Genomic DNA, 13536 nt, shown 5'->3' with positions numbered 1-13536 from the left:
TAATTAAAAACTGCTTCATCATTGCGTATAACCTGCTGGTTCCTCAGGAATACAGGTTGGTGGCAAAATGGTGGCACTATTTAAAAATGAAACCCCAATTATCACCTGTAAGTGCAGTTGACATAAGTTGCATTCAGTGGCCCTGGTCCATCCAAGTCTAGTACCTTGACTCCAGAATCCTGATCTCCAGAGTGGTACAGGTGGGTACAACTTTCTTTGTACATCGCTTGATGTACAAAGCGAGTACATGGGAGTAGAAATACATTATAAATTAAATACTCATTTAAATAAGAAGAGTTTAATAAGAGGGATTCATGGAGTCAGGAAGAATTAAGTTTAACGGGAGAAATGCTTAAGTAAAAATGCACTAGAGTTTATAGGGAAGGAAAAATGCAATTAAGATTTTTTAAAAACAGTCTGCTAGTATTCTAATTATGCCATAAATTAGAATTTACATTTCCCAGAGTGACAAGTGAGGGCTTGGCTTTTCACTGCGATCTCGGCATTCAGTATCATCTTATTAGGCCTATTTTGTACCATTCAAACTAGTCAACATATGCTGTATTGTTACGCTACGGTCCAGTTGCACTGTAAATGAAGAGTTGTAGAAATACCTGGTGTGTGGGAAGTGCTAGAATCCAGGGAACAGTTTCTGGAGAAGACTTGAAAGCCATTTGTTCATAAACAAGGCACTGCTTGTGCTTCACTTAGGAAGTTAAAGAATTTCATCAGAATGACAAGAGCTTGTGAAAAGTCAGCTGTTGGTAAGGTCTACAGGCCTGGTCACATCATCGTCATATTCTAATAATAATACTCACAGTAACTGCACATTGCTCCAACATAACCAGTGCCTTCACAGTTACACCTCGTCCCTCCACTGGCGTGACTGCAAGTCCCTCCGTGTTGACAGACAAACTCACCAGCAGCACACGGATTGGAAACAGGACAGTTGTCCAGTATCACGCCATTAGCTGCAGCAGTACCCAAAACCTGTGTGGCTATGATCTCCTTCTCTTGAAGAACGATGTGACGAACACAGCCCTTTATACCTGATAAATTGAATGAATTCAAATAGAAGAACAATCGCGATGTGTTATCTTTTACAGAGACAGTCAACCACTGGTACTGTGGCACCAAAACACTTTACAGAGATAGAATTAACATTTTTATACTCCTGGTACTACACAGCAAATGCCCTTTGAAAAAAAGAAATTTTTGTACTTGAAGACGAAGGTGGAAGATCTTATGCAAGATTCCTGGAAATACATGGAATGACAAAATAACTTGTATCATCGTTATCCATCTTGCAAAACTTTTCATGTCCTAACTGCTTGTGAAATATTTTGTCCAAGTTCCAAATTCAAATTCAATTTTGAATATTAAATTAAAATTCTCCCCTTCTCACTACAACACAATGCAATTCGCAAACTCTCTTAAATCCATCAAAATATGACCTCTAGTCCCCACTTACATCCCTCAGAATATCCAATCTTGACCACCTGGCATGGGCCCAATCTAGAGGGATTTTATTACTCTCTTTTTGATCAAAGTACATACATATAAGCACATGGATACATTCCCTGATATGGACTATATAAGAACTGACTATTATTATTATTATATTCCAAGATGTGACAGTTATTAACCCCTTGACGTCGGGACTTTTTTCTAAAAGCCGACTCCGAGAATTTCAGCCTCGCTTGACCATGAAGGCCACCTGCCAAACCGCAAATTCTCGGTTTGTGGCCCTGTGTGCTCTGCACGCTTTGATTTACACCGCGAAAAGGCTCATTGTTCGGTGGCATACAACTCTACTCACGCTTCCACATTCCCGTTGCCTCTTTTTAAAGAGGGGACTATCGTGAAGCTGGTGATTATGATGCAAAATCAGCCTTTTCATTTCTGGGCTACACACAAAGACCAATCACCATATACACAAGAGCAAGAGCCTTCTTTCACCGTGTTCGCTTGAGCGTGGGCCGAGAATAATAGCTGAAAAGAGGGCAGAGGGATCTCAATTTTTACAGCGGCTCTCACCACTTCCCGGTGAGAAGGGGTTAATAAAGTGAACACGGGCAGCGATCACCGTGTGCTACTTTGCAAGATAAAGATAAATTTTACTAGACTGGAAAGAATTGAATTGATGAAAACAAAATGCAAGAAAGTAAATCAAGAAAACCTAGCAGTGAAGAAAGAGACTTTCCAACTTGAGCTTCAAAATAACTTCCAGGTTCTAGAGGTAGAAGATGACGACCTGGACAAATGGAACAGTGAGTTTGTCAAAATTCTGCATGAGAGTGCTCTTGAGACAGCAAGGGAGGAAAAGATGAAACAAGAATATAAAAACTATCGGATATTACCAAAATGCTCACGGAGAACAGGAGAAACATGGAGAGGGATTGAATTAGAACCCAAAATGTGGAGTATATCAAAACATGTAAAACAGAAAGAAAATTACAGAAGATATCAGAAAATACAAAACCCATCAGATTAGAGACTATAGAGAATAACAGGAGCCTGAAGAGGGCTAAAAAACAACAGGAAAACAGAAGGTTACAGTGTTACTGGACAGGGAGGGCAAGGAAAAGGGATCAAGACCTAATTATTCAGAGGATTGAGGAGTTTTATGAAGAGCTCATCCATAGTGAACAAACAGCTGAATTGTATATAGAAAGGGGCTGCAGAAGAAATACCAGATAGGTTGGGGGTCAAGTATGCACCTCAACACATGAAGAGAGGGAAAGCTCCAGGATCAGACAAAATTCTAATTGATACTCTAAAGGAAGGGGGAGGATGTCATCACAGAAGAACTAGCAAAGCAATTTAAAGGAAAAGTTACAGCTGAATGGAAGGAGGCAAACATAATCATACTTTACAAGGCGGGAGATAAGAAAGACCTAAAGAACTACAGAGCAAACAGTTTGCTTTCAAATAACTACAAACTTTTCACCAGAATTTTGATCACTAGACTGGAAAATATACTGGACAGCAACCAACCGAGAAAATAAGCAGGTTGCAGAAGCAGTTACTCAACTCCATGTATCAACCACATTCATACCATAAGCCAGCTCACAGAGAAATGTCAGGAATACAATAAACCTCTGGGCATGTCTTTCATCGACTATGAGAAAGCCTTCGACTCATCAGTTGAAACAAAGTCAGTATTAGAGGCATTAAAGCAACAGGGAATATAAAACTTGAACATCTAGAAGTACTGAAGGATATTTATGCCAACTGCACTATTACAGTCACTCCTCGTAAAAAGGATTAAAATCAAGAAAGGCACCAACATATTCCATTTTCTGAAATGGGATGAAAGAGGAATTAACATCAATGGAGAAGTAATTAACCATCTGAGATTTGCAAACGATATTGTCCTTATAAGAGAGAGCCTAAGTGAAATACAGGAAATGCTCTACCTTGCAGATGCCAGCAAATGATGAGGACTGAAAATGAACATGATGAAAACAAAGACAATGAGAAACACACTAGAGCTAAAAAGATCTGTCAAAATCAATGAAAACACAATTTCAGAAGTCGATGAATACATCTACTGTAACGGTTCCTGGGACTCTGGAGGAAGGAAAACAGGGACAAAGATTTCGTCAGAATGAAAAGGGTCAATATAAAGACGTTCAAAGAAGGATTAAATTGGGTTGGTGCCAAAATGGAAAGTTGAGTAACATCACGAGAGGAGATATTCCATTATGCCTGAAAAGGAAGGAGTTTGAACAGTGCATAATTCCATCAAAGACCTATGGAGCAGAAACCTGGGCACTGACAGCCAAATTGAAAGAGCAAATAGCTGCAGCACAACATGACATACAGAGGAATATGCTTGGTGTACATATAAAGATAGAAAGACAAATGACTGGGTAACAGAACAAACCACAATTCAAAACAATTTGGGAATCCTTAAATGCAGTAAGTGGCGATGGGCAGGACACCTGAGTAGGAGAAAAGATAACAGATGCAGCTCAATCATAACATCATGGAGACCTACATGTATGGACGGCAAAAGGAACAGAGGCAGACAGAGAGCGAGCTGGCGAGATGACCTACATGTAGACAGATATTGGGGTACTATCCATTAGAGACAGGGTAAATTGGCACTGGCATGCTGAGGCTTTGGTCCAGCAATGGACAGATAACAGCTAACGATGATGATCGATGATGATGAATAGAACTGAATTATTTTCAGATGGTTTCACCCGGTTATCCTATCCACATTTTTCCTTCAAAATATCCTGCCTGACTGAATTCAACTTTGAATACTTCACGTGACTACAATCCATAGTACTGACCTGTTCCTTGTCCTCTCCATCCTCCACCTAGATACAGCGAGGAGCTTGCTGATAACTGGTGGGAATAAGTAAACTCCAAATTCCTACCATCCACTACAAATGAGCAGACCCTGCAACAAATCACAAGATAGCATTTCAAGCAGGTGGATATGAACTAAATGCTTTACATTTATCCCTGCAATAAACCCCGACTCCCAGTACTCTCAATAACATACCATTGGCCATTATCCTAAGCAACTGGCAAGGGCAATATTGCATTAATTACCACAGCACAAAAAGACAACAACCAGTGTTTTATATTGTAAGGTACCTGGTTATCCATCTCTTGTCAATGCACATTTCCAGTTTTTTTATTCACTCACCCATCTCTAAGATGAAGTGCCACACTATGCCATCTTGTATCATTAACGCCAGGGCTGGTCTTGAGTGTAGTGCGTGACAAACGTTGTCCAGGAGCTGTGCCGATATCCAGGTGTAAAAGTAGGGCTGTATCAATCAGCTCCATCTTAAAAAGGTTTTAAAAAGTCAAAGTCTTTAATATGTGTATTGATGAAATGCAGTCATGTGCAAAAGAAGATTGTAAACACATACTGTATTGTCCACTTATTTTGAATACCAGGTACGTGTTCAACTGACACAAGCCTTTTTCCGAAATACATTGTGCTCAAAAGTAACTGGTAATTGAATCAGCCTCAGACCTGGCATACACACTTTACAAACTCAGTTTCCAAAGCAAGAAACTCTAGGGACCCTTAAAGACTACTTCAATGACATTCTTGGTGAAAAAAGGTTCAAATTCTTTAAAATGCACATTTGAAATGCTTGCTCTAGATTATTGCTCTAGAAATTATTTTTAGTCAACTTTCCAACATTTAATAACCTTTATTTTACTTTGGCAACATTTGACAACAAAGATATAAATACATTTTAAGTCTCAAAAAATAACATGTTTTTCAACTTCAACATGGAATAAATTCCTCGGTAACTGTCTTCACCTATGTTTTGATGGGTTATACACTGTATTTCTCATATGTCAACTCACCCTCAATCTGCCTTCCAACTTCTTGTCGACGTCTAGCAATACCAGCATGACCAGTCCATCACCTTGATCTGTCTTCAGGTCAAACCTGTCAACAAGATACAAATACTACTGCAAGTTTTCCTGAATCTGATTACTAAATATGACATATTTTCACTATCAACTCCACGAAAATCAAAGCTTAGAATTTAGAGTCTGATAGGTTGATCAAAGTGGATTCCCTGGCAACAAAAAATAGCAAGGCTGACTCTCTAAATCAGAGGATATGCATTTCCATGGACATCCACTGAGGATGGGAAACCCTTTGGTCAGTTTGTCCAAAATTACAGTAACACAAAAATTACTAGAACATACGAAAAATGTTCCACTCCATAAACGTTTAATCGTATACTCAGTCAGTGAGAATAGGCCCCCCCCAAAAGTCTCCGGTTTCTGGTCAGCGAGTGCGTCACCATAGACCAGCTCATCAGCAAAATAAGAAAGGGGTTTTTTGGTATAAAACGATGTCCAAAAGCAGCCAAACTTGCTTAATTGACTGAAATCCTGCTACTGTGTAGTTTTAATGTGTTTTTGATGGGGTACAGTTGAGTAATATGTACAGTAAAGTAGTTCCTATACACTGAGTCGAGCACTCTTTTTCAGATGACATCATTTCAGTATTATTCATTTACATTTGGGAACCAGACAAATGAGGTGGTCTTATGTCCTGTGTACATGTACAAGCTGAAAATGCTATTAAGCAGTAAAAGTGCGGGACCCAGTCTATTTTAGTGTTGGTAGAGGCCAGAGTTACGTGCGCATGCAGTCGCAATGGACATCGAGCGTTATCGTACATTATTTCCAGAAAAAAAGTGAGGGGCAAAAAAAGTGTTGCAGCACCACTTTTGGAGCCAGAAATTGAAGACTTTTGGGGGGCCTAATGGCTGCACCATTGAAATTACCAAAATGTTCCACTCCACAAGAAAAGGCAGAGAGGAATGGAACATGCTATTGGCCACATCATGAAATTTGTTTTGTTTTACACTACACCAGCTAAAAAACAGAATATATCACAGCATCACAGGTACTCACGGGTTCAGAATTTCCCTTTGACTACTAAATATTTTGCAACATTTAATCTTCCACCAAACGAAATTATTCTTTCTACTGTGAAAACATTGTTTATTTGATACAACACGTGAATAAATCCTGTTTATATACAAGCTGCTGTTTACTGTCTCAGCTTGAAGTAAAAGGGGTGCACAAAGTTTTCCAAGCCTTAATTGAAATTTTGTCTGAGTTAAAGAGCTGTAACTGTGCCTGTTACATGCGTGTGCAGTCCAGCGGTATATTTAGAGGGTCGCACCACTGAAATTATGGTATAAATCAATTGAAAGTGATCAATAACATATACACCAAATAGAAGTGACAGAGATTTATTCCAGTGATGTAAATAATGCAATGACATGTTATTGAAATCTACCAATGAGATAACAGGGACTGATCCAGGCACTGTGTGAATGACTAATTACATGATATTCAGGCTTCCATTCTTCCATCCATCCAGGATAAGATTGGACTGATGAGATGGGAATGTTATGGGTGGATAGCCAACCGGTCGACACTGCTTGACAGGATCTCCACCATGGAACCTCACACCAGAAATATTCATATACAGTGCTTCAAGGACATTGTATCTGTCAATATAGATCTCTCGTAAGCAGCCAACAAAATTGGCTGGTTCATCAAGACCTGCGAAGGAGTAGGAGAAAAAAAAAGACACACTCAAGATGGGAAACAATCTGGAAATCCCACGGCAAACTCCTTTTTTTCCCAAAATCTGAAAGTCCAGAAGATTCTGAAAGAAATCTCAGCCCAAGAGAGATCAACCAAGGTACCATCACACTACATGCATTATCTTAACAGGTCAATATGATATCATCCCTCTGTTCATTACTTGCTGCTGGATCCCACTGTATTCTCCTCAGACTTGTTCCAGTAAAAATCTGTTGGATCGGGGGTCGCAGGTTCAAATCCCATTCAATTTCTTTGCTCCTCTTTACAACTAATCAGTTTCTTATTTAATGTTTCAGTTGATGATTTGTGTTTAAAAAGCCATTTTCTCTTGAGCATCCCCATTCTTTCACTTTCCAGGTTCCATTATTTGTGTGGGGCGTGATCACTGGCTATACCTGTTTGCATTCTGACTGGCAGCCCCCAAAAGATATTGACAAATAGGAAAAACCACCAACTGTAGTGCTGAGTAATTCAGTGGAAGAGCGACAGTACGGTGTCCCGGAAGTCAAATAATAGGTACAAATCCTGCTCCAGTCAATTTCTTTGTGCCTCTTTATACTTGAAATCTATTACTCAACATGCAAGTAACAGTGAACTTAGCTGGGCACTATTGGAGTCAACAAGTCACTACAAGAAGACATATAGGTCACTGAGGAACTGAATTAATGCCGAGTACGTTGGACTTAGCCAATAACAATTAACTGTGCACTGCAGTTGATCTGTGTTTCTGTTGGATTTGTCTTTTGGCAACAGGAAAGTAAGACATAATTGAATTCTAATCATTTTTACATGTCACCGGCAACTCCGACTTTTGGATTGTGAGAGGGAAACTCACAGAAGTCACTGTCTGATTCTAGCAAGGAAGTCCAAGTAACCCAGATTTGTGAGTAATTACCTGGGTATCCATTCAGGTTCTGACCACCACCTATCAGTGCTGGACCTCCAAAATGGAAGAGACCAGTCCCATCAGCTACCTCCTGATGGTAGCTCCGCCCATCCAGCTGAACCTCCAAGTTCTTGCCATTGTGGATGAAGGTCACATAGTGCCATCTTACCAGTTACACAGACATGAAAGTAAAAAAGATCAAAATCACGATGGGAATGTCATAAATCACAATAATGAGTTAGAACACACAACTTACAGTGTACATTGGAATAACTTGGGCGTTGGAACAACATGTCTATGCCTGGAGTGTTGTTTCTTGCACAGCTAGTAAGGATTTGCATGACTGAAACTGTTATACAGGTAAAAATTCTCTCAAAAGAATTACACTTTGAAATGGACAGCGTATAGATTAACAAAGTGTATGTTTACCACCTGGCTCTTTGAGGGATTCCAACTTGTTGAAATATTATCAAAATAAAGACACAATTCAATAATAGAGATGAAATATAGAGAGAACTGTGTAGATTTTGGGAAGCAGTAGTGTTGCTTGGTATTGTCAAATAAAATATGCACAAAATACTATAAATGGTTTACGCAATTCCTATGTAGATACACGTTTTACTTTACAACGTTCTGTTCTCTTTGGGAAAAACAGGTTTTGTGTTCCCAACTGACAGTTTCAATAAAGCGAATGCACACATAATTTATTGCTTTTGTAAGAATTCGGAAGGCTTGTTCATGATCCAAAACACTCTTCTGTCTCCAGAAAGGTGGTCTCAATGTACATCGTAATTTATTCCGATATTTGAAACATTGAACAAGTCTGACACTTTTGATGTTACCTTCAGTAAACCTCACCTGTCATCATTAACAGCAGGTTGGCCTTCAAACTGGAAGGTATTGAGAGAGCTACCCAGTTTGACGTTCACCACTAAACGACCCTTCTTCAAGGAAACAGTTAAGTAGGTCTGAACGGGCACTACCCCACTGGCATATAACAATGTCCCAACTAGTTGTTCTCTTCCCACCTACATGGATAACCAGGAAAAGCCAAACAAAATATTTCTAACAACCGTCACAAGTCCTACACTATTAAGGCCAGTTCATACTTCAAGGAAATGCAAAGGTAAACTCACTGAACTTGAAAACTCTTTGGACAGAGTTCATTTGAACAATGACAGGGTTCAAAACATCCACATTTGTTGGCAAGTGTACACTCAGACTGAATGTATGTATTAATTAGGAAAGCAAGTAACCCACGATGTTTGTACATCGGTAACTGTGTCACGTTTCCTTCTCAAGACTTTGTGAAATGTATTTGCCCTTCTCAGCACCCTGCAAAGGTGATGGGAGGGAGTAAAAATATTATTGACCACCGTGTGGTCACAATGAGTAATACCTGCCTGGTATCCAGCTTCCACATATGCAACAAATATACACAAAGTCTGTTGTAAACCGTAGTTTCAGCAGTATACTGGCGCATAGAATTGCAGTGAAGAGAATGTATGTCTGCTCTGTATTTTGGGTTTCTCCCTTGCATGTATGTTCCCACTGCAATCATCCACCACAAAGTCATAAATGGAAGCATGATATACATGTAGGTGCAAAATCAATGCTGAACAAGAATGTACTTAGTTGGAAACTCAGCATTTGCAGACATGCTCCATAAACTCTGTGTAACTTTGGCCTGTGCCACGCTTTGTGGCATGCAAGAAACATAGTTGTGATTGTACTGTTGACAGGTTGCTTATGTTTGACAACATGCTACCAATCATTGTTTAAGGAATCACAACTATTTCTTACAGGATTTTCATGGGCTGTGTGTGCTGAAAGTAAATTCTTAATTTCGATAGATATCTTTGGGACTGCTCTGGCACAGGTCTAACTAAGCAACAAAACCAAGCAACTTTAATTACTTCTCTTCATTTGACCCGAAGCAAAGGTATTTATTTGTCCTTATTTGTTCTTGGTAAGCAAATTAAACACACTCAGATGCATAAGGGGGTGCCCTTGACCTCTAAAATGGCAACAGTGCATCAGACACATTGGTCCTTCATGACTGTCACAGCTACATTCAGTACAAACGTGTACTACGTGTATATCTTCATTTCTTTAGGCGTCATCCCCAAATTGACTAAGCGTTCCACGACGCGGACATTTCACGGAATCACAGAGAGCACGCTTGTCCCTGCCAAACAAAAGAGCCGTTAGCAACCTGGCAGCTCCACGGACGGAATGCAATATGCAAGCTTTATGCAAATTACGAACCTCATGAATACGCCCGATCGTCTGCGTATTGGCCAGCAATCTTTGGCAGAGCAAATCCCTTGGAATTAGCATGTGGCCGAGTTTCCACTGACCGACCGGTCGACTTCCAGTTAGAATAAGATCAGCCGCCAACTTAAAAACCAACAAGGTTTTTTTTGTCTTAAGTCGGCAAGTTGCCCTGGTGGGAATTCTGAAATGGATGCATATGTTTAGGTACTGTGCAGGATTTGCATGTACTGCAGTTTGCCAAAATTGACCATTTTGGGGTTTGTGACTTGTATCATTCAAGGGACTGTTTCAACTTTTGAGTACACAGCACTGAGAAAAATCGAGAAAAATGCTGTTCTTTTTTACAATCGGAGGGCAACTCGTTTAAGTTTGTCTTGCAAAACACAATGGACCTCAGAACGTTCCGGCCTGCCAGGACAGTTCAATCTGGCCCTTAAGAAGGAAATTCTTTTTCCTTTGCTTTTCATGGTAATTGTGGTTGGCGAATTTACCTTCAACTTTGTGTTTCATCTTCAAAAATGCAACACTGAAAATTGTCAAACAACGATTCATCCTTCAGTGAGTTGACTGCTGCAGTACCACGGTGACTTCGCAACCACACGTACCGTACATGTAATGTACACGTGCACAATTGACTACGTTCATGTACATGTACAGTTCGCTTTCACACGTAGGCCTGCGTACGTCAAAAATCGTTCACGTGCACATCAACAGCGCCCATCATTAACACTTCATAAATCAACAAATGTGGTAACCACATGCATCCTTGCGTTTTGGTCATGTGAGTTACTGTGCTTTTTAATTAAAAACTAAATGTCTCGATATTGGAGAGGAGATTCTGTTTGAGAAAAACTGGTCCAGGAGCTCCTCCGGAGAGGTCATAATTGATTTGGACCATACTATTATCTTGAGGGGTGAAATCGAGATGATATAATTTGCATGAGGTAAACTTCCAAAGTTTCATAAATAAAGCTTAATTTCAGATCAGTCCAAATTCTCTTTCAGATTGTTAATTATGCTTCCTTATCTATTTTATTAGCCAATAATGACTTTAAGTGAACCGCTAGTGCGTTGGCATTTTGCACATGACCTATTAATATAGACTCCTGCAACAGCTCCTGTTAACGGTTGCAATAGTTGAAGCTTTCCGAGAAAAAAAATTGTTGAAAATGACAGAATTTCTGGTGGTAAGCTTTCACAGATTGTCTGACACTATTATTTATCTTACTAATCCCATAGGCTTACACACCCCGGCACAGGGCGGAAAGCTGTCTGACAATCATAAAATAAGACACAGCATACAAACATGCTGCCCTCAGAACAATTACTAGGTTTGTTCCGAGTTTAAAGTTTTAGGAGCATGAGATATACCTAGAAACACCCAGTCATGTGGAGGAACAAAGAAAAGGGACCAGTGGCTAGACCACCTTTCAAGAGCGACAGCTTGTGCTGCAGCCAGATCAAGCCCAAAATTATAGAACATGGCACTTTCGAACAAAACCAAACCTAACCACACATGCACTGGTCGGTTTGGATGTTTGGCTTTGACATGGCATGGTATTGATAGCAAACAGAATGAGGGGAAAAAAACAAGATTTTGCCAGGCGGAGCATACCAGCACTTCTGCGTGCGACGAGAGTGGGAGGACACGGGCCTAATAGGCCTAATCTTTCCTTTCATTTGGTCAAAATTGTAGTATTTATATGTTGTGATAGAATTTTGCCAGATCTATAAGTTGTCTGCAGATTTCAAATAAAATGCCGTTATCCATTCGAAAAAAGACCGATGGAAAATTCAAAATTGCAACTTGGTCACCTTCCTAGAAAAGAATGCTGTCTTGATACCAGGGTCTTTCAAATATATCGAATGCCACGTACAGTGTGGTAGTTGTATCTATTTTGTGAAAAAAAAATAACCAGAACACAATTCACTGGAAATCCAGTTTGATTTTATATCCTGTAAAGTAGGAAATTCCTGTTTGAGCATACTGTTTGCTGTTTTCACATATCCTACAATCCTTCTGTTGAGTCAAGTCTGGTATAAACATAACCGTTTGGGTCGACAAACTCATTCCGAAAATGTCACACCGTTTGGGTCTGCAAACTCATTCGGAAAATGTCACACCGTTTGGGTCAGCAAACTCGTTCGGAAAATGTCACACCACCTCCGAAGATAACATTCCATGGAATTGTAATGCCTCAATAAACTTTGGAAAAACAAAAACAAAATCAAAGTTGCTCATGGATATGGGATGAAAAACAAGATTCAATAATAGTATTAATGTATCATTTATACACTGAAGTACTATGGCACGAGCTCCCAATATGTCTCAGTTTGCACTGACCATTGCACATGCACGTGTACAAAAACATGTATGTGCACGTATACACATGCATGTACATGTCCCAACAGGAACCGAAGTTTGGCAAAAAATTTCTTAACGACCGTAACGACACCATCGTCTTTAATAAATGTTGAAACTGAAAAAAGGGGAACATCTTCTCAGCAGGACAGCTGTTGGTATTCATGAGGTCCAGAGAAATCACGCTCATTCATGATGCTTTTTGTCGCGATGACAAAAGGGCACACGGCCTCCCGGCTCATTTCAGCGCACACCTCCGTCGCATCTGCGGATTTCCCCCCTACTTAGCAATGTCAGACAGATCGGAAGAAATACGGACAATACGCAGAAGAATGCTTGGTCACTTTGGGGATGACACCTTAGAGAGCACTCCCACTAGAAGTATATCGATGCTTAAGTTGCAGTGCACATGTATTCCTATAGTACCTTGAAACTCAAGTTGATGTGATTCTTCTCCAATGGTCTTTCGTTACCAGATGAAAAAATGTCATATTCTAGGTAGTTGAAGCCTTGAAATGTCACCATGGCATTTCCTGGATAGTAAACCAATCAAATTGATCAAACTAGAAATTTGACAAAAGTGGAACAGTTAATATTTGAAAATCCACCTCAGTCCTTTCCAATGAAAACTACATGCAATTTATGTCTTAGCGATTAGCAAAGTTGCTACATGTGGCAATTTCACATGCAATTCCCAATATCAAAACATTTTCCATTCTAACAATAATCAAGTTAATTTTTTTTTAAATTTGAACAGCAACCAACTTCATTAACTCCAAAAAAAACTAAGAAAAACTTTAACTGCTAAATCATTTGAAAGCTATGGTGAATTAGGCCAGTGCTAAACTGTAAATTTGTAAGTACCATAGAAAGCTACCTTAACAAGCCAACA

The 13536-nt window shown here is 39.6% G+C and overlaps 1 protein-coding gene across 6 annotated transcripts in view; it reads right to left on the bottom strand.

Moving 5' to 3' along the window:
* LOC110982710 (axotactin-like) overlaps positions 1 to 13536 on the bottom strand; it is a 69233-nt gene that overhangs the window by 44119 nt on the left and 11578 nt on the right. For all 6 annotated transcript variants that reach the window (XR_015428241.1, XM_022241340.2, XM_087148407.1 and 3 more), the window contains exons 5-13: positions 13071 to 13177; positions 8864 to 9033; positions 8015 to 8169; positions 6855 to 7074; positions 5347 to 5431; positions 4667 to 4809; positions 4305 to 4414; positions 819 to 1049; positions 106 to 226 (exon numbers count right to left, since the gene is read on the bottom strand). Coding sequence is in view for 5 of the 6 variants with exons in the window: in XM_022241340.2 (XP_022097032.2) it covers positions 106 to 226; positions 819 to 1049; positions 4305 to 4414; positions 4667 to 4809; positions 5347 to 5431; positions 6855 to 7074; positions 8015 to 8169; positions 8864 to 9033; positions 13071 to 13177 (1342 nt within the window). In the remaining variant the exon portion in view is untranslated. The remainder of the gene's footprint in view (positions 1 to 105; positions 227 to 818; positions 1050 to 4304; positions 4415 to 4666; positions 4810 to 5346; positions 5432 to 6854; positions 7075 to 8014; positions 8170 to 8863; positions 9034 to 13070; positions 13178 to 13536) is intronic.

This window comes from Acanthaster planci, linkage group LG18 (assembly GCF_054643075.1).
Source record: "Acanthaster planci isolate LZ-2023a linkage group LG18, COTS_SCS, whole genome shotgun sequence".
Taxonomy (NCBI): domain Eukaryota; kingdom Metazoa; phylum Echinodermata; class Asteroidea; order Valvatida; family Acanthasteridae; genus Acanthaster; species Acanthaster planci.
The sequence above is the reverse complement of the archived record's forward strand: the minus strand, read 5'-3'. Positions and strand labels throughout refer to the sequence as shown.